This window comes from Poecilia mexicana, unplaced genomic scaffold (assembly GCF_051168715.1).
Source record: "Poecilia mexicana isolate PSO_F unplaced genomic scaffold, ASM5116871v1 scaffold_15, whole genome shotgun sequence".
Taxonomy (NCBI): Eukaryota; Metazoa; Chordata; class Actinopteri; order Cyprinodontiformes; family Poeciliidae; genus Poecilia; species Poecilia mexicana.
The window spans coordinates 17,991,803-18,013,101 of NW_028263384.1; the positions used below are offsets into that span (position 1 = coordinate 17,991,803).

At 37.9% G+C, this 21,299-nt stretch overlaps 2 protein-coding genes across 3 annotated transcripts in view; one reads left to right on the forward strand and one right to left on the reverse strand.

The window, feature by feature from the left end:
• wdfy4 (WDFY family member 4) overlaps positions 1-21,299 on the forward strand; it is a 53,821-nt gene that overhangs the window by 21,556 nt on the left and 10,966 nt on the right. The window contains exons 37-55 of one of the 2 annotated variants that reach the window (XM_088013524.1): positions 227-353; positions 433-584; positions 723-961; positions 1,612-1,727; positions 1,809-2,000; positions 2,082-2,188; positions 5,984-6,061; positions 6,140-6,331; positions 7,086-7,152; positions 7,312-7,496; positions 10,150-10,298; positions 10,386-10,500; positions 11,637-11,722; positions 11,807-11,869; positions 16,834-16,876; positions 16,990-17,109; positions 17,777-17,900; positions 17,994-18,106; positions 19,593-19,743. In XM_088013524.1, coding sequence (XP_087869650.1) covers positions 227-353; positions 433-584; positions 723-961; positions 1,612-1,727; positions 1,809-2,000; positions 2,082-2,188; positions 5,984-6,061; positions 6,140-6,331; positions 7,086-7,152; positions 7,312-7,496; positions 10,150-10,298; positions 10,386-10,500; positions 11,637-11,722; positions 11,807-11,869; positions 16,834-16,876; positions 16,990-17,109; positions 17,777-17,900; positions 17,994-18,106; positions 19,593-19,743 — 2,419 coding nt within the window. Of the gene's footprint in view, positions 1-226; positions 354-432; positions 585-722; positions 962-1,611; positions 1,728-1,808; positions 2,001-2,081; positions 2,189-5,983; positions 6,062-6,139; positions 6,332-7,085; positions 7,153-7,281; positions 7,497-10,149; positions 10,299-10,385; positions 10,501-11,636; positions 11,723-11,806; positions 11,870-16,833; positions 16,877-16,989; positions 17,110-17,776; positions 17,901-17,993; positions 18,107-19,592; positions 19,744-21,299 lie in introns of both variants that reach the window. The other variant, XM_014982510.2, reaches the window with a different exon arrangement.
• Positions 12,034-13,033, reverse strand: lrrc18a (leucine rich repeat containing 18a). The gene has a single exon (XM_014982523.2). The coding sequence runs from the start codon at positions 13,031-13,033 to the stop codon at positions 12,200-12,202; it is 834 nt and encodes a 277-aa protein (XP_014838009.2). The 3' UTR covers positions 12,034-12,199.

The following is a 21,299-nucleotide window of genomic DNA, read 5'->3' on the forward strand; positions in this document are numbered from 1 at the left end:
TCAGTTTGACCAAATTCTGCAAAACTCTTTTTTCTCCAGAAGGTGCCACTCTATGCTCATTTACCAAACAAAGCAGAGCTAAGGTGTTTTTGATCAAATTATTCACCACTCGGAGGGAAAAAAAGCACCTAGAGGGCCGAAACAGCACATTTCTTCACAAGTGTTTTCGCTCACATCATCTATGCAATTGCCGTTAGATAAAATATTTTTTTTACTTCTGGCCTAGTTTTGTCCTGATGGCACGTCGCTGGAGCAAAGGCAGACTTTTCAGTCTGAGTTGGTGGAGCTGACCACGAACATCATCCATATGCTCAGCCATGAGGACGATAACAACACCCATCTCACCTCACAAGGTAACATCACAACACATTACTTTTATACACCTGAATCTGTACTCAACAGAAATTAAATAATTTTTACTTTTTCTGTTAGACTGCAATAATCAGAATGCCGAAGGAGAGATGGGTACTCTGATGGACAATGTGGTGCTCTTCTGTAGGACTGTGCTGCAGAAGCTTCACAGTGGAACATTTTCTGGAGAGCCTGAAAGTTTGCTCGACTTCCTGGCTGATCAGATTATGGTGGTGAGACACAGACAGACGGCTTTCACAAAATGTATTAGATAAATTCAAAGCAATGTGTCATTAACTTAGAGAGCCTTTCAGCAATAAGAGATGCATAATGTAGATCAAGTTTTTCAGGCATCGTCTGTCTGATTCTAGGCTGTGGGGAAACCTCATACTCAAAGGGAGAGGGCTGTGTCGGCCCTCTACTCGTGTGCCAATAAAGTCCTGCTTCACTTCCTGTCCCAACCGCGTCATTCCCAGGAAGAAAGGGAAGTTGTCATCAGGGCATTGCAGACCTTCATGGAACGCTGGGATGTTTTCATGGCAACCTACAATGCTAATGTGAACTTCATCACCTGTCTACTTCACTGTCTGCTGCTCATTCGCTCTGGCAGGTAAAACAAAGTGTAAAAAAAAAATTATGCAAAACTACTAGACAGATACAGCATTATATTCCCTAGTATAAATACCATTCTTTCATAGTGTCAAAGTATTGTCACAAAAATTTTTGGTAGAAAACATTTCAAAAACATAAAATACACACATACCAAAATTAGGGGTAGTTTTTGAGTGCTTATTGCTTAGAATATAAAATATATTTTGCCTGTCTGCTCTGTATAGTAGAAATCTGCTGACTTCCTTGATATTTTCATATTTTTTTTATTTTATGAATTACCTCCAAAACCTTAGGTTTAAGACCTTTCACGGGACAAAGGTACCTTTTGTTTTACACTCACAGGCTCACAATTGGTACATATGTGATCGGGGGAAAAAAGTGTTTTTGTTTTTTTTCTAAAAAAGAAAAGAGGCTTTAACAAATAAAGCTGGCTGGAGAACTCCAGGCACCAGACAACCAAAAAATACCTTGGTCATGTCGAAACTGTATCTGCCTTCTTTTTGAAAGGACAATGAACCTTAAGAATGGACACATTTTTTTTGTCGCTTTTTTAAATGTTAATATACCTCAATACCAGAAACTTATGCCTTGTTCACTTAGTAATTATTTTAGCATATTTCTACATTGACGCATATCCTTCTTTTGTAGCTACCCAGAAGGTTTTGGATGTGTGGCACAAAAGGGTCACAAAAAGAAATCAACCCCTTTACCTCACAGAAGTAAAAGCCCTTCCAACCTCAGTAATGGAGCAGACATTACGACAGGTTTGACTCCCTCTTTCAGGGATTTTATGTTTATTTCACTTCTCAGAAAATACAAAATGTTTGTTTTTGTGTGTTTTCTAGATGACAGACAACTCGTGTCCTTAGCAGAGGCCTGCTGGTCAAAGGTAATATCAGAAAGACAACACATGCTCGAAGAGAGCTACAAGGTTGAAATCTCAGCGAGCAGTACGACGGAGACAAAGCCGGTGAGCATGACTGAAATCAGCCCCCTGTGGGAGGAGATGGCACACAAAGCCTGGCAGCTGTACACAGGTAAGCTCACATTCTGCAGACAACACAGGATTAAAAAGCATGACAGTGAGCGCCCAGGTATTGATATTTATGTCTTCTCAGAATCTCAGAAGACAAAAGCAGCCAGCAGATCTCAGAGGACGCTCGATGCCATCAGTAGTGCTCTTCGCTCTGCTTTGGGAAAAGGTCAAGAGTCAATAAAAGCAGAGGTACATCGCCTCACATTTTCCATCTTGTGATGTTGCACGCATAGGTTTTAATGTATCTTTGCAGAGGTACATTACCTAACTCAAAAACAGTCCACAAATCTTGTCTTTGTGGAAGAGTGGCTTGAAGAAATTCAGCATTGAAAGAAAACCACAAAATCATGTAGAATGCACTGAAAACACATGAAAACTTGCTTTCTGTGACGAAAAGCTAACTGCAAAAAATCAGACCACCCCATGTTCACAGCCACATGTGGTGGTGGTGGTGGCATCATCCTGCAGGGATGCTTTTTTGTCTGTGGAGACATGGAAACTGAAACAGCAGCAAAGTATTGCCTCAAGAGGGATTCATATATTTTGCACATTTTTATTGGTAAAAAAATTAAAACCCTGCATGCTTTTTTTTTCCATTTTAGTCTTGTACTACTTTGTGTTATTGTATTAATATACATTTTAGATTAAGGTTTTGATGTGACAGAATGGGAAAAGTTCAAGTGGTATGAATACATATGCAAAGTTCTTCAGCATAGAGTTTTTCAACTCTAGATTTGTCTCCTTTGAGGTATCTGGGGTTGTTGCCTTCTCCCAGATCCCAGAGGACTGTGCCAAAAGTCCATCGAAAGACAACAATGTGCTTATGCTGTGGGCCGCCCAGCCCTGTGGGGGGTGTTTATTTCTTTAAATAGATTTGGATTATCACAGCTGATTGCCCCTGAGTGGTCTTTGTAATTGATATCTGTTAGGCCCATCCATGGGAACACTAGCCACAGCACACCGTTTGCCGCTGAAGGTTAAAGACGCCTTTATTGTTGTTTTTTCCCCCCGAAACACGTGGCCCACATCATTAGTTCCCCCACAACGCTTAAGACGTTGAGCCATCTGGAGCAGGGAGCAGGGACATATTACTCAGGCACACAGGCATGAAATTACAGCGTCTGTGTGTCTGTCTCGCACTCCCCAAAAGTGTACGTGTACGCTCTTGTCTGTGCATGTGTCTTGCCCACAGAAATCATGCTGGCAATTACAGTGGTAGCAATCTGATGAAAACATTACTCATTTGATGTTATTCTTTATCATATCAGTTCCTGACAGGCTATCAGAGAAGGTGATGAATTGTTTTTCCATCTGAGATGCAGGGAAGAGGATGGCGGGAGGTTTTAGTTCTTCATCCTTGCGGTGTTTCGCTGCATAAATGTTGCAGAATGTTGGTAGTGTTTAAATCAGAGATGTGAAAACAATCATCAGCTATAGTCAGCTGCTCCTCTCACCTTTTCATCCATCTTCTTTTAGTAATAACAGCCATTAATTAATTTGTAGATCATCAACTTATGACCTTTATGTAACAACTTGTGTGCTTTTGATGAGCTTTTTTGCAGCACAGTGAATCATCTTGCTCCAGTCTCTCAACAGTACACACAGCCCTTTTAAAATGAGACCTTTATTGTTTATTTCTTAACCATCACCCATGTTTAATCATTTTGTACAATTCAAAATGAAAAGCAAACAAATACAGTTTAAAGAAAAAAAGAAAATTGTAGGAATATTTCAGTTTATGGGGTAAGTTCAGCATATTTCATTTTTCAGTAAGTGAGATGCAGTCCTCTTACCTTGCTAAAGATTTCAAAATTTCTCAGACTGTTGTGATGCTCCTGGTCTACAGCCCTCTTTTGGTCATGTCAAAGATGTTCTGTCAGCTTTAGTTCTCCAACTCTGTCTTGATTTTGAGCTAGGCCTGGTAGGCTAGGACTCATTGTGATGCTGAAAAAAAATAACATCTTCATCTTCTGCTTCCATCTCAACCAAAACTTCAGTTTTATTTGAAGAAAAGTAACCCAGGCCCATAGCATGATGCTGCTACCACCATCCATCACAGTGTGTTTAAGGTTCTTTTGAAGGTTTACAGTATTGTTTTTGTGCCAAATCATTTGAAACTATGTCCCAAAAATTAAATTTCGGTCTGGTCATACGCATTCCTACACAATGTTTTAAGACTTTTTTTGCCAGTGATCTTTTGATGAAAATAGTTATGTACAGTTTTGTAAATTGTGGTTTTGCCTTAAGGATAAAAATCTGCAAATCGTAAAAACTATCTTGGAAGAGCTGTACCTCAGGTTGATCAGCTTTACCACAGTTGAGGCAGGTGTAAACCGAAGAAGTCTGAATGCTAAAATTAAATCAAAAGGTGTATCAGCAACATATAAGGGTGTGTACATGCATCTAGGCTATTACAGATTTTTTTATTTATTTAGTTTTTTCATCACAGGTTATATATCATTAAAGGTGGAATACGTTGTGAGAAAATTTCACCAAAGTAAATTTTTTTGCATCATAAGAACTTTGCTTTTTAAGAGAGCACTTTTGAAAGCAAATGCATCTACATTTATTAACCAAATAAATAGGTTTATTGTATAAAAACTGATAAGCAGACTTTGTCCTCAGTTAAGCTTCAGTGCAATCCTTCCAGAGATTTATTTCATCAGCGAATGCAGTTTCCATAATCATATCTGTGTCCTCATATTAGAAAGATAATTAACAGCACTAATGATCACGTTAAGTTCATTACACATTCACTGCCAGCTCAGAATGAAGTTGACATTATGTTGCCTTATCATCAAAGGTGGCGTATTGTTGGGAAGTCATTAAAATGGAAATGAGCGCGATGTTCTGATGTTAATTGCAGAGGGAAGAGATGAGTTATGTATTTAATGCAGCATTTTAAAAAGCCAATGAGGTTCCTATCTGCTAAATAGGGTAATTAATGCTATATATTACTTATGTTTGTCCAAATGAAGGAATGAAATTAGAGACGATGACGCCAACTTGCTGTTTATTTGTCACAACGCGCCTCTAGTCTGCAAACTTCATTATTACTCATATTTCTATAATCTCCCTTCAAATTCCTCTTTTATTTCCTTCGCGACGCAACTTCTCATTTGGATAGGCAGCCGGCCATTTAAGGAAGCAATTTGTTTTCTCCGCAGAGCCTGTCAAAGTTTGTCAACTTTCAAGAACATGCTCACTCTGTAACCTATCTAGAATTAGTACATCTGCTCTTGTGCAAAAGTGTTCTTGCCTTTTTACTCTGGTCGAAACGAACAAATTAATTCTTTCAGCGGGTTTGTTCCACAGAACACAAAATTAGCATGTGTAAATAAAACTCGATATAAAGAGTTACTGCGCTCTCGCTCGCTCAATTAAATGGCTTTCCTGGGTCAGCTGTGAAGATGGACACATGTTGTTTCACTAGTCTCAGAGCGAGCACCGCTGTGATGATGGGTTTAATGAAGCAGTTAACAGTCAGAATATGATCCCAGTGTGTCTGAACATGAGCATTGTGCAGTGTCAACACACGGCTCTGTTTGGGGGGTTTTTCATTGCTTTTCTCTTTTAATCGTCCTTAAAAAAATAAAAAGAAAAGCACCCATACACTCGCATGCTCACACACAATAAAGGTGCTCACACAAACCAACCTTGGCGCTGACTGTGGCGAGGCTCAGTGATATTAATGTTTATGTTAATTAGATCACACCAACAAATGATTACATTTGAACACAGGGTTATTGTAAGACTGTAGCCACTAGCTTGTTTTGCCCAGTGAATGCAATTTAACACAGATGTAATTGTGTGAATGCATTGTAATTGCATGAGGAAACAACAATGCCATTATGTATGTGTGCATTTGTTTATCTGTGTTTGTGTGTGTGCAGTCTGAACCGAAACGAGTCACTGTTTTCCCTCTTTTTATTTGCAGCTGTTTTCACTCTGTTTTTTTTTTTTTTTTTTTTTTTTTTTTTGCAGGAGTTTCTGTCCAACATGGAGTCGCATCGGCATCGAGGTCGCAGTGTGTTTGAGAACATGAGGTCAAACCACTTACAGGTTGGACATCATAGTTAAATGTGTTTCAGAGATGAAAATAGGAGTTTGACAAAATTATTTGTTCCCTCTTTGTCCCAGTTGCAAACCACCAAGTGGGAGCTTGTGAGCTCTCAGTGGTTGCATGTGGAGGCCGAGCTACTGAGAGAGAGAGCTGTATTCGGCCCTGGCCCTGGGGTGCTGTTGAGCCAAGACTGGGTACAAGAATCTGCGGAAGGCCCTAACCGGACCAAGCTACGCATACGCAGAAAAGTCATGAAACAATCCAAACGGGTAAATCAACTCAGATTAGAGAAGGAGATTCTACTCTGAATTTTATTTCATGTACATCGGCTTGCTGTAGTATTCATACATGAATAACTTTACACATTACAACATCAAACCTATGTATGTTTTGTTTATAAGTGATAGACCAACACATAGTAGTGCATAATGGTAACATGGAGGATCTTTTTGTCATCTTCATTTCTAAAGATTGATATTTTTTCAAATTTTATTTTGCATTTTTCAGATTTGATGTTGAGTGTCTGAACAGCAATTTTCAAGTCTTAGCAGAGTTTTAGGTCCAAACTTTGACTCGACCATTTCCAAATATACATATGCCTCAGGCTCCAGTATGTTTCTCCCTATACAATGCTTTTTTTTTTTTTTTTTTTTTGTCCAGAATTGCCTCGTATTTATTTCCATTAATTTTCCCATGAACACTGACCGGATTTTCTGTCCTTGCTGAAGAAAAGCATAGATTCTTCCACCTGAGGTGTGAACCTATGCTACTCCTCCAGAGTTACAATGGGCCTCTTGGGTGCTTCTCTGGTCAAAATTCTCCCTGCCTTGTGTGTCACCATGCATGACATCCACATATCATCCACTTTGCAATCCTGCACTACTATGTGTTTATCCATCTCAAGTTCCAAAGAAATACATTGAGGATTATGAAAATAGTTGTAAGATGTGCAACATGTCACAAAAATTTTTTTCTAATGCAGATTTATGCTGCTTTCATATGCGACAAATGTTTTCCCTGCAGCTGCTGGGAGCACTGGGTTTCGGTTTAAGGTCTGAGGAGTCCAGTTGCAGATCAGATGGTGATGCAGGTAAAGATTATTTTGAATTGCTTGCATTCTGAAATTTCACCACAAGATGTCACTAAGTCCTACTAATTTTTCTGTTTAAATCTTAATTTCTGTCCCAGACAATCAGAATTTATTTATTTTTTTCAATAGAGCCAAAGATCTTGTGTGACTTTGATGCAGACAGTAAAGAGGACGAAGCAGAGGGGGAACAAAGCTGTGATCGCCTGACGTTTTTCCCTGCTTTGACTGAGACGCCGTCTCTTGCCGAGGGTTTATCTGACCCTTTCACCCCTAAACCCTGCTCACACACACAAGACTGCCCCGACATGCGTATCGTCCTCCAAGAGCTGCACCCTAACGAGAAGGTACCGTGGCACTGGATGACGTTTTGGTCTCTCGGCTTGAATAAAAGTAAAACTAAAACTACTCCCCGCCCTTCCAGCATTCACATTCATAATTATCTGATGCAGACGAAGGGATTCCAGTAGCTCAGCGCTGCTATCAGAATTTCATCTTTCCTCATTAGTTAAATATTTTAATGTCGAGGCTCAGCACAGCTCCCCTCATTGTTGCAACGAGTTAGAAACTACGCACATGTTGACAGGGCCCACTGATCGCTCCGGCAACCAGCCGCGTCTTTTAATGTTTCTGACAGAAGTATTAATAAAAGCAGTAGGAGGTGATGCAAGCTGTCTTACATCCGCTTAGCGAGTGTGTGATGTGTGCTGGTGTGTCCTGTTGCCTTGCAGTTGTTCAGCGCTCGGCTCCCGCTGAGCTTCTTGTCAAATGAACACAGTCATTAGCTCTGAAAAATGCACACACACTCACAACCGAACATTCACACAAAGGGAGACCCACTCATAATTAGCTTGCCAGCGCCAATAGTGTGATTATGACAATAATGTGTGTGGGGAGAAATCAATGGTCTGACATTAGGCTCTCAGTCAATAAAAGTCCTCCTTTTCCCTCCTCCTTCCACATCGCCGGCTAAATCGCTCGCAGGCTGATAGCGCGTATCTGTCTGGACCACAGATAAGGAAATGAGTTTATTGTTATGTATTTAATTTTTGATGGCAATAAATTCAACTAGTTTAATCTCCTCATTATTGGTGACAGTTGGCGCTGACTGATGTCATCTACCATGATATAGCCTAGCGAAGACTTACTCACCTTGACTCCTCTTAAACACCTTCACATGATAAGTGACCGTATCCATCACAGCGTGTCTCTGTGTGTGCTTTAAGACAAGAGCTTCTGATCACTTATCAGCTTTACCATTGTGTGCGTGGCAGTGATTAATTCTCCTAATAAAGGCCAGGCAGAACCTCCTCCTCGTCCACCGAGTGTGTGGCTGCGTGTCTGGGGGTAGGGACTCTGATTTGATTAGTATAAATTGTGCAGGCCCTGCGGCTGTGTTGGGACCCCATATGTTTTTTTTGAGGGGTGCTTGTCTCCCGGTGGACTCGGTGCGTGGAAACGGCCAGGTGCACGCACTCATTGTGAAATCAAGGGAGACAATAAAATTATCCACACATTATCACGATGCAGTTAGCATTAGCCGCAACCAGCGCTGAAAGCAGCATGTGGATTCACTGTGGCCGAGGATGAAAAGGGGCCGGTCCTTCTCCTCCTCATCAATCAGATCTGATAATGAAGTGTTCAATGGTGTCTTTTTAATAAGGATTAAAATATGTGATTAAAATGATCAATCAAGTAAAGCCTGAACCGCTATCTGATACATCGTGCCCTGAGAGAATAACGCTGTGGTGTGCATGGAGTGTCTTATATAAGGCTTATTGTACAGACTGTTGGCACCCCCAGTAAAGATCTGTGTGGAACATTAAAATAAATTATTACATTTGTATAATCTCAAATTAATAATCCAACTTTCAATTGATATAAATTTACTTGATGTGAAAAAATTCCTTGTTAAGAAGCACTTATTGTTAAAATCACTTTAAAATAAATGTGACTGAAACATCAAATCAATTTATGCTTTACTTTTTTAAGATAATCCAAGTTTCCAGATCCTTCTAATTAGTAATTCACAGTTTACTTGAGGTATGGATGTGATTTGTCTCTGAGGCCCGATTGTGGTAGCAGCTGGTCACTCAGTGAGGAGGAAGATAATGATTAAGATAAAAAAATGTATATATAATTTCAGCTGCATCTTGGATTCCCAAAATGTTTCACATGCCTGATTGAGAGCGATACTAGAGAAAAGCTTTTTCTGTCCTATAACCATAAACATATCATGAAACTACTGTGAGATTTGTACAAATTAGACTAATATTGAGCCTTTCTGCCAACACTTCAGATGGGTTTAGGGTAAAACAAAGGTTGAGAATGTACAAAAGCAGCTCTTTCCCACAGTCGAGTATGGTTGAGAGTCCATGATGCTGGGGGTCATTTTCACTTCCTGGGGACAGAAATGGGCTTTCAGGCTGTTGGCGCCAGTAGTGACTCTTAATATGTTGGAGTATGTTAGAACATTAACTCTTTACAATTGCAGAAGGCATTGAAGAAAAATCCAGTCGATTACCAGTAAAGTAAAAGTGAAATAGGTTTTTCAATTGCTTAATGATCTGGAACATTTGATCATAGAAGTCATAATTGGTCCACTAGATACACATTCAACTTTCTTTTATGACCATCACACTTTTAACTCTAAATCATATAATTATCTCTCTATGCTTCAAGCTTGTGGCATGTTTTATGTTGAAGACATAAGTGTGTGTTTGTTTTTTTTATTGTTTTTGTTTTGTTTTGGGGTTTTTTGGCTAAAAGGAGTTGTAAACTCTAAGTAGCCGGGGTGCCCATAATTGTTTAACTGGAGATTTGTGTTTATTTCGTAACAACATGGGCTACTTTAACAATGTTGTAAATTTACTCATATTAATAGTTGTATTATTTAGTTTCAAATTATGCAACTACAAAAAAAACATTAAATTTTTAGGGTTTATACACACATTTACAAGGGCTGCTAACAAACGATTCGCCTCTGTGTTTCTTATGTAGATAAAGGCAAAGATGTGCGTGGTGATGGTGAGTGGCCTGAAGATGACAGAAGGTTTGCTGCTGTTTGGAAAGGAGAGTCTGCTGTTGTGTGAGGGATTCACTCTGAACGCCACTGGAGACGTTTGCTGCAGGAGACACCACCCAAGCAGGTACCGTCACCTTGTGAGAGCTGCTCACTTTTCTACCGTTACTAAAAAAAAGGTAAACATGACATCTTCTGTGTCCCCTTCTTCCAGTGTGAAGGATTCTTTTATTTCCACTGTGCTGAACAAAGAGCTGCCGTCAGCCAGTTGCAGACGCTGGCTTTATGAGGATATCAAGGAGGCTCGCTTCATGCGGTTCCTTTTAGAGGTCAGCCGTCAAATTTAATCTCAGATATTTTTGATGTATAGCAGCTGCAGAAGTTTAAACTTAAATGTAAACACCTGCTACACATGAGTGCTTATTTAAATTAGAATATACTTTTCGAGGCTAGTCTGTCAGGTTAAAAGTAACTTTTCAAAATGACATTTAAGCAGGCATTAGACAAACCTTTAAAAGAAACATGCAGTGTAGGAAACACAAAAAATTGCAGTCAATAATATTCGATCAAGTTTAACTGCTTTGCATTTTTTTTTACATTTATACACATAAGCTTTTAATTAGACACATAATACATAATACATATATACCCACCCATTACTTACGCCATTTTCTATTCACTTCAGTTTATGACAAGGTTAAAAGTAAACTTAAAATTAAGAAAGATCATATAAAAATAATAATGTGAATAAATTAAAAAGAAATAAATGAATTAGCTAATTTTAAGGAGGACTTTTAAACAATATCTGGTGAGCTGTTTAATCAATGCATTTTTTTACACTGAGACTGTGTAAACTGTAATATTTTCAATCCAAACATTGCAGTTATTGCTCTCTGCTGGTTGAATGTTGTTTAAAAACACACTATGATTTATGATGTTCCAGTTTTTATCAACCAACAGCTCTAAACAGATGAGCTTTTAGACTTGATGTAAAATAACTCAGTTTTATTTTTTGCAGTTTTTTTAGAAGTTTGTTCCAGATTAGAAGAGCATAAAAACAGAATGCTGCTTTTCCATGTTTGGTTGTGATTCTTAGCATGCAGAGCAGACATAAACCAAAAGACCTCGGAGGTCTGGAAGGTTGATATGACAACAGATCTGAAAAGATAGCTTTAGAGATGAATAAAAAAAATATATATGTGCAGGAAATAAGTCAGACGTCTGACTGGGCTACTCCAAAAGATAATTATTACTTCCAGTTAGTAAAATTTAAACCTAGATTTAAAAGAGTTTAATTTGGGGCTTAGCTGTATTTTTTATACTCTGCGATCTTGCATATTTACCAGGAGCAGTAAATATGCAATATCAAATATGCCTTACATGGGTTGAATAAATCCAACCTAGTAATGTATAAACATAATAAATGTTACCATATACTTTTTACTGTCTCTTTCTGCTAAACTAGGACAATACTATTGAGATTTTCATGAAAAATGGACACTCTGCATTCCTCGTGTTCATGAATAAAGACCATGTCTCTGCATATAAAAGGTAACTAATTTAGACTTAGTGGATCTTCAACGATTTTTCAGGCAACAGTCTTTGACCTTTGTTGTTTTTTTTCTCCGGCTTCAGACTGAGCAGAGTGGTGCCGGCATTAAAAGGCAGAGCACTTGCTGATGTCCTCACAAATGCAAAGTAAGTGTTAATCTTTTTATTTACTTCCATGTAGATTTGTTTACTGGCGTGATTTCCATTCGCTGTGGGTACAGACTAACTGAGACTGCTACAAGGTGAAAGACTCGGTATCCAGCTGGCTCAGATCGAGTTTGAAACTCGATCTGAGCCAGCTGGATACTCTGTTTTATTTATGTGACAACATAAATAGAAATTGTTCTATGGAAGGAAATTGTGTAAAATAAAAGTACATAATTTAAACACACCAAGTGTTTCAGAATTCTTTAATTTGGGCTCTCTTCCAGCATTTCTAATGCATGACAAATTGAAATTAGCAGATGGTTGATCAGTTCACCTTTTGCTTTTTATTCTCCAAACATCCTGGGTGACTGCAGCCACCGAGTTCGGTGTCATCAACCCTTCAAATCTTTTCTTTTTCTCCTCAAACACTTCAGGCTTTTCAGTTTTTTTCTCTCCTTTTCTTTCTTTTCTTAAAATTTTTCCTGCCTCTGCTTTACATATTTTAAGGCACCTCTTGCACAAGAAACTTTCGTGCACCAGATACAACTCCTCTTTCTGCTCTAACTTTTCCTTTCTTATCCTCTCACTTTCGGCGTGGGCAAACGAACACGGATTTCTTATCAAATTCATCTTAGTAAGGTTTCGAAGATTTGGCAGAAACTCGGGTACTTTGATGAATTGGTTATCAAACAAGGCTAATTCTTGGAGAAGCGATAACTGCTCCATAGTGGAAGGCAATGCATCTAGCTGGTTCAGTCCAAGGTTGAGAGTCTTCAGGTTGCAGAGGGAGCCCAGTGTGGATGGTAAACCAGCAGATGTTAAGCGGTTGTTTGCCAGATTGAGGTATGTAAGTTCAATCAAGCCGCCTATGGACTCGGGCACAGACTCCAGCTTGTTGCTGTGCAGATCGAGCCGTCTTAGCGACTTGAGGGTTCCTATGGTTTCAGGAAGCTTCTGAATCTGGTTCCGACTGAGGTCCAACTCATCCAAATTGCGCAGCTTCAAGAGACACTTTGGGAAGATGGTGAAGCCCATATTGCTGAGTATGAGTCTACGCTTTCCATCTTGGGTTACATTTATTGCTTTCTTGGCAGCCTTGAGACTCAACTTTCTTGAACCGGATCCCTTTTTTTTGGGCGCTGTGGATCCCTTTTTTTTGGGCATCGTACTGGATTGAAAAGATAAGCAAACAGATCAGTTTTTTTTTTTCTACATTTGCCTCAAGAGGCTAATTTACAATACTTTAAAATAGTGCTGTGAAAAATTATTTACCCCCTAGAGATTTTATATGATTTAGCTTTTTTTTGTTGTGCTTAAATGTTTGAGATCATTAAAACAATATTTGATATTAAATGAACCTGCAAATGATTTCATTTATAAAAAGAAAAAAACGATCAAAACAAATAAATCAACAATTAATTTAAATATAACTCGTCTCGCAACATGAAGCTGGCAAAAAAAAAAATTAAGTGCAAAAAATATGTTCAAGTATCGATAGAAACCCCTCTCAATCTTAAAAGTGTAATAAAGCCATTCCTAAGGCTTTGGGACGCCATTGAACTGCACTGAAATGGAGAAACAGTGGTGAACCTTCCCAGGAGTGGCTGGCCTAAAAAGAGTTCCCCAATATCCTGTCAATGACTCAATCAGGAGGTTAGAACAACATCTAGACGTCTTCAGGCCTTACTGGGCTCTATGAAGGTCAGAATGATTCAACATGAAGAGACTGAGCAAAAAAAAGTTGCATCACAGAGCAAGTTCTAACACAAAGGCCCATCTATAGTTTTCAAATGATCGGCGAGACATTTTGACATGTTTGACATAGATCTATGTATTCTTATTTCCTAATAGATGAAATCATCACATTACCAACTGCTTTTTTTATCTACCAAACTTATGTTAGTTTATTAAAATGTCTTTGATGATCTTAAACATTTAAACGTGACCAAAAAAAGCAAAAACAGAAGAAATCAATAAGTGGACACATACTCTCCCCCACCCCTCCATAACTCGCTGATCTACAGCATCATGCAGTAATCTAGGAAATGGACGTGTTCTGTGTATGTTGATGTGTAAGTATGCATGTGTGAGGCTGATGTGATTTATTCAAGACAAGGGCCTATGTATGGCCTGGGGCAGTGGGGAAAGCATGCACTCTGAGGAATGAGAACTTGAGCAGCGTGTGTGTCACAGTGTTGTGTCTGCATTAGAGTGTGCTCACCCTCGGTTGCCCATGGGGGTATTTAAGAGCACGACTCTCTAATTAAGGCTAATGCAGGGGAACAATAGGAGCGAGGCGACAGCAAGGAAACACACGAGCGCTGATGTTCTCACCACTCAACTGATTTAGTTTTTTGGCTCTTTTTGAGAAAGGGGAAAAAAAAAAGTGTGTGTAATTTTGACGGACAACCATGCAATGTGCTATATGTGTGTTTGTGTACACAAAGAGTCAAATCAGGACTTTGATAAATGATAGTTGTGGAGTGTTTGGAGTGTAATGAGGGCTTTGCTCTTCTCCCCTCCCTGTCTAAAAGAGCAAGGTGTGTTTCTGTTTGTGTCTGCGTAACACCCCAAGGCCCTCTCTCGCCTCATTCATCATCCTCAGGATGAGAGAGGTTATCTGCTGGTGCTTGTTCTTATTATAACCTCCTATAGGAAACTATTGCATGAAATTATTGCCTCCAATTAGATAACACATACCGAGCCAAATGCAATGATTGATTTAGTGTAGAGCTACAAAATAATTTTATCGATGTTAGGTGGTAGATAAATTTAAAACACACACTCACCTTTTAAACGCGTTTGTTTTTTTTATAGTTGAAATGTAATATTTAAACCGTATAAAAACTTTTTTTTTACTGTCTGCCTGGCATTAAATCTGATTTAAATTGTCTTCTTTTAATTTAATTAAAATTATCAAAATTGTTTCTATTTGATAAATGGTAGAATAATAAGTTTTTGGTACCAAAAAACTGCACTGCATTTAATTCTTGCTTTCTTTAATTCTAGGTTTCCTTCCATAAACCTTTTTACATTAGTTTGCTGGAATTACAACCCATTACATCAGACAGAATTGATGTACCCGAGTCAGACTTGAAGGCCATAGTGATCTGCACGCATATTCTATGAGTTCAGATTTTTTCAATTGCCAATTTAAAACATTGACCTTGTTGTTCTTTATTTCACTATGTAGACATCGAGTCGGTAAGCTTACTATCACTGTCCATTTGAAAGATATAGTTTTGCCCAAGCTTAAACTTTTGGGCTGATGTCAATACTTCTGCGTAAGGTTCTTCATGTTTCTTGATTTCCCCTGGATGAACTGTATCCAGGGGAAAATAGGATCCAGTTGTTCCCTGGATCCTGTTCCTTCTACACCAAAACACTCAGACTTCTGCCACACCCGTACCTCATCGATGGGATGGTGTTCCAAAGTTTTCAAACTTCCCTCTTTTTCCTCCAATTCTAATATTTATTACTTCCATTTCAGTTTAACCAGACCACATGGCATGTCTCCAAAATTAAGGGCACATTTGCAAACTATAACCTAGCTTTTCATTTTCCTTTTAAAATAAAACTCACCCCCAAATCAACCATTTTTCCATTTTTGTTGATAAACTCTCTAAGATTATATCTTTATGTTTTTGTGTGAATTTTTGTGCAATTCTTTTAGTTTGGCATTATTTGGCCTAAAACCGTCTCACTGGCCTCCTTTTGTCAAACGGCTCTTAGGCATCAGAATCTTCCTATTGGTTGCAGCGTTACAGCTTGGTACAACTTCATCTCATCCTTGTCTTTGAGTATAAAAGCACAGCGCTCCCTAACAAAGTGGATAAGTTTACAACAGTGCTTCTTTCACTATGACCACAGACCCACTCACCCCCTCCATTCATCTCCATGCTCAGCCCTGTTTATTGGCTCTGCCCATTTTGCTGGAATATTTCCAAATTTGCCAGGGTCGGGGTTTAGCTTATGGAGGGGGTTAGTTACACTTTAAGTAATGACTCTTTCCTCTCTGAGAAGCCTGTTAGTCAATTTAAAGTAAAATAAATTGAGGGAAAAAGAAGGGTCATAGCTTTGTATGCAATGTAGATAAATATCTAGTTCTAACTGTACATTCTCAAAATATTTCACATAAAAATTTGTACTTACCATACTTTAGCTGCTGCTTTTTTTCAGGATGTTAAGCTTGATCAGATTTTGTTTTAGTGGTCAAACTAACCTTGGTCTTTGTTTTTGTAAGCTATCCCTGTAAATGTTGCAGAAATAGCTCGTACAGTACTCACTAATCCTTTCAAAGGGACATATAACAGTTTGCATACTGAGCCTTCTTTCCCCAAACCAAGAAAGATTTCTCTTGTTTATTACTGTTGCTTAGCAACTGAGGTGCTTTGACTTTATCGTCCTGTTACTAGCCCACAGAGGAGGAGGAGATTTCAGAAACGGCGGACCACTTTTACGATTTAGATTAGATGTGTTTGGATAGTTTCAGAAATAATGAAATGTTCAGCGTTGTGGCCATTTTATATAAATGCTTTTTTCAAGTTATTTGCATATCCTGATAAAATATTTAACTGGGTAAATCTGCTCTTTTTTTGGGAGATTTTTTGTTGTAATGTGAGCTTTTATCTGACTGAAATGTAACAAAAATGAATGATATAAAAAGATAAATGTTTGTTTTCTAAGCTGTGAAGTAGGAAATCCTTTGACAGTGTAAGTCAATCCACTTTAGCTGAACTCACCTCTATAACTGCTCCTACAGCTGTATGCACACAGTCTCAGTTTCGTGAGTCTCAGAGAAGACTCTGCTGGTGCTTCTGAACTGAACTGAACTCTGGCTTTGGTTGTATTTAAATCCTGGCTGCTAGGCAACAGAGCAAGCAAAGGAAATATGTGCTGGTAAGAGCTGTTCAGTACTCAGTCTCTGTTGCTAATTCAAAGTGTTTGCTTTTATTGTTCTTTAGAAAGACTCCAGTGGTTGAAAAGACAGCTCTTGTAAAATGGCAGGTAATGTAAAAAACATGTTGTTGTGCTCAAAAATTCTTTACATCCTCACTGAATGGCTGAGTATAATTCATTGTGGTATTTAGAACATTTTTTGTTGTGTGTTTTCCTTCTAGAAAGGCGAGATGAGCAACTTTGAGTATTTGATGCACCTGAACACTATTGCTGGGAGGACATACAATGACTTGATGCAGTATCCGGTTTTCCCCTGGATCCTGGCTGACTATCATTCAGAGGTAGAATCCCACGCATGTTTTAGACCAGAAGTCTGCTACCTGTGGCTCTTTAACAAAATGCAACACTTCAACCTTTCTGCTTTGGCTCCCTGAAACTTTGAGCTGAATTGACATGAACTCTTAATGATTTAAGATCAAGTGCTGTTGTCGGTCTTATTCAAATTTTCTGAGAAACTGATTTTTTTTATTTTTTACTCCCAAGTCATAATCACCAAAATAACTTCAATAAATGCTTAAAACATATTGAGTATATTTTATATTTCCAGAATCTACATGAATTTCTGAGTTGAGTAAATTTTATGAAAGTTTTTAATTGGATTCTAAATGAAAATTATGTTTTTCTGTGAATAGCATGATATGCCAAAAATGTATATACATATATGTATATATTTATTTATATATTTATTTATATTTTCCCTGTATACAGGGAAAATCTGACTGAAATAAGAACTGGACTTTTTACTTTATTTTAACCCCTTTCTATGTTCTCAGCAAAAATCACCTCTATGATTTGGTACTAAAACTATTTTATGCTAGAGGTAGGTTTTATTAACTGGAGAAAATGGCAGAAATTACTATGTGGATCACAAAGGTTGTAGAAGACTATTACACATTTTTATCATGCAATAGATTAAAGCTTTTTTTTCTTAATCTCTGACCTCCATAGACACTGGATCTGTCAAATCCCACAACTTTCCGTGACTTGTCCAAGCCAATGGGAGCCCAGACAGAGAAAAGGAAACAGATGTTTATGGAGAGATATGATGAGGTGGAAAACGCTGGGGATGAAGGTCTCTTGACTTCTTTTCATTTTTAAAGCCTACCATTTAAAAGTTTTATTCTTTAAAACCTCATCTCACTGTTCTAATACGTTTCTCTCTCAGTGGCAGATATGTCAGCACGTTGCCACTACTGCACCCACTACTCCTCTGCCATCATTGTGTCCTCCTTCCTTGTAAGAATGGAGCCTTTTTCACACACTTTCCAGGCTCTTCAGGTGAGACCAGACACACCAGGGAATGCAAATTTTAATATTTGATATGTTTAAACACCTTAAACAAATGGGTTATTGGTAAGCTTCTGCAGAACCTAATGACAGACGTAATAATGCTATTTCATTCATCTCCGCTGGAACAGAGATATAAAACATGCAAAACAATGTATCCATCTCATTTCACTTCACAGTTTTTCACTACTTTGTGGTCTATAAAATCCCAAAGAAATGCACTGACATTTGATTATTTGGTGGCAAAATAATCTACTAATCTACTACACTACTCTCTTCAAAAATTAATTGGCATTTTAACAAAAACGGCATAAAATGTTGGTATTGTTCTGAAAGGAATAACTACGTACTGACTTACTGTCATACCTTTTTGGGTAACACTTTATTTGAAGGGGTGTGCATAAGACTGACATAACACCTGTCATGAACATGAACAAGTCTTTATGAATGTTTATGACAGTTGTCATAAAGTGTCACTTGGCAAATAATGACACTTTTAATGCAAAGTTGCTCTAAAAGTTGCATTGAAAGTCCATTAAAAATGCCAACGTTACATTAAATTGTCATTATTTATAAAATCATGCAAAGTTGGCACTTTTAATGGACTTTTAATGCAACTTTTAAAGTAACTTTGCATTAAAAGTGTCATTATTTACCAAACAACAGTCAGACATTCATAAGGACTTGTTCATGTTCATGACAGATGCTATGTCATGTTTATGACAGATGTTATGTCAGTCTTATGCACACCCCTTCAAATAAAGTGTTACCCTGTTTTGTCTTGATTCGTCTTGCATGTGAAGAAACTCTGTACTATGTTTTCAGTTACCCACAGGAAACAAAGAGCTCTGGATTCTCATTGACATTCATCATTATGTCATTTTTAAACTTATTTTCAAACATTATTGAGCTAATACCGTGGATCTAATATCAGCTGTTTTCAGTGTACTTTTTTGATGTGAAAGCAAATTATAGAGAGATTTTTAATATATATGCAAATAATTACAAACGGCACATAAAAGGAGCCAATCCAAATGGCCACAGATGTTGGCAATTTACAATCGAGCATCCAGTTGATTATAATGAAAAGGCATGCATATTTGATAGTCTGAATAAAGCAATAAAGATGTTCATCTGGTGAACTGGGATGCCTTTTTGTCTTCTAAAGCACATAACAGGCGTGCAGTAATATCCATAACTGAATTTGCATCTTTAACTGAGTTTACTGCTGTATATGCTATTTTCATTCATTGAGGTAATTGTTTTATTTCAAATTACATTCCCTCTCATGAGATCTGCACTGAAATTATGGAATTTTACATTATGATGAAAAGCTTTTTTCTTATAGCAGCAAATATCCATGTGAAATATGGTTCACTGAACAAAATTAGATTTTTTTTTTCCAGCACGCTTGTTGAAAAGTTGAGCCCAGAAGTGTGCTGAGAGTCTGACAGTGATGTTTTTCATTCTGCTGCAGGGAGGATTTGACATCCCTGAACGGATGTTTTTCAGTATAAAGAAAGAGTGGGAGTCGGCGTCCAGAGACAACATGGGAGATGTCAGAGAACTGATCCCGGAGTTCTTCTACCTACCCGACTTTCTGCTCAACTCCAACCACATCCTGCTTGGTCAGCAGCCAAATCCTTCTCTGCATCTACATTACAAATTGCACATGTGAGACAGAATGTCAAAAGTGAAAAAAAAAAAAAATTAAATAAAATTAATATCACTTTTTCATAATTATGGAATCAAAAGTTCAAAACATTTGTTGCTATAAATATCTGAGCTTGTTTGCAGATGTTTAACAACAAATATCACAATTTTGAGTTTCTACCATCAATATTCTGGCTTCTGTGACTTTTTGTTCACACTTATTTTTCACAGTTTTTTATTTGTTTAGTCTATTTTCACAATAATATTTGTAAAATGATGATTAAAAAGAAAAAAACTTAAAGTCCCATCTCTCTACTCCTGGACCTCTGAGGTGGTAAATATTCATTAAATTATCCCATTAAGCACATTTATGGAGCATACATAAATGAACCGTCACATAATGGAATTTCACACTTGCATGTATGAAAGTTTTGATATTTTATTTCACATGGGTCCAAGACTGCAGCAAGCGTATTCCATCACTGAACTTTTGAGAAATATTTCAGGAGAACCACAAATTGTGTCAAATTTGCCAGTCTGATTCAGGATTGAAAAGAATTTATTTTCAAGACAGAGATCAGTCATGATGCCATTGAGTATGAAGCACCAGTCCTCCATCTCAGTAATGAGGCACACATGTGACCAAGATAATAAATAATGTATCTTCATCTTTCTTAACCACTGTTACAAACTTTATAACACTTGTTGCTAATGAGCTTAAAACAGCATGACCAGGCAGCGTCAAAGACAAATGTGCTTATTCGTATTTAATGAGCTTCACTGGGAGGAAATGTTTTATATCCGTTGCATACGGGGGGAAAACATCAAGTTTGTTATATGAACTACACTTATTCTAGGTATGAGCTGATTAAGACACTTTACAAGACAAACAGATCCCATTTGTATACAACTAAGCAGATTAGCTCTGAGCCGCTATTGCAAGCTGTGAAGACAGAGTACAAATAGTTACTGGGAACAATAACTCCTGCAATGATTTTGTCTAGGAGAGAGACTAGATTAAACACAGAAACACCGGGCCAAGGCGATCATTTGCAAAGGAAATTAATATTGACACCAGAAGGGCAGCCAGTGGGCCCCCTGGAGGAAGGGATCACAGAAACACCAGGCCAGGTGTAACCTCTATGAAGATAGAAAACGGAGAAATAACAAAATTAATTATTTTCTTCTTTAAAGAAAGTTGCAAATGCTGTTTTTTTTACCTCTGTTTTCTAAAACAAAAACTGTAATAACAGAAACACTCAAAGTATCAAAATATGCTCAATTTCCATGATTTATTTGCTGCTTTTCGTTTGTAGATTAAAAAGCATTCCAGTGATGTTACTTTGACTTTGGAAACCATTTTCCAAAGTTTTGCAGCGTGTTTCGTCTGAAGTGGTGTACATGTGCATTGTGGATGTTGTGTGAAAGCTGTGGTAGTCAGGCTGCAGAAAACCCCTGACAGATTGGCTTAGCTGTTGGTCAAATAGTTTTTACTACAGTGTTAAATCTGTAGGAAGAACATTTGGGAGCA

Excerpts from the sequence above, each read along its gene's own strand:
- lrrc18a (XM_014982523.2), bottom strand. The coding sequence starts at position 13,033 with ATGCCCAAAAAAAAGGGATCCACAGCGCCCAAAAAAAAGGGATCCGGT.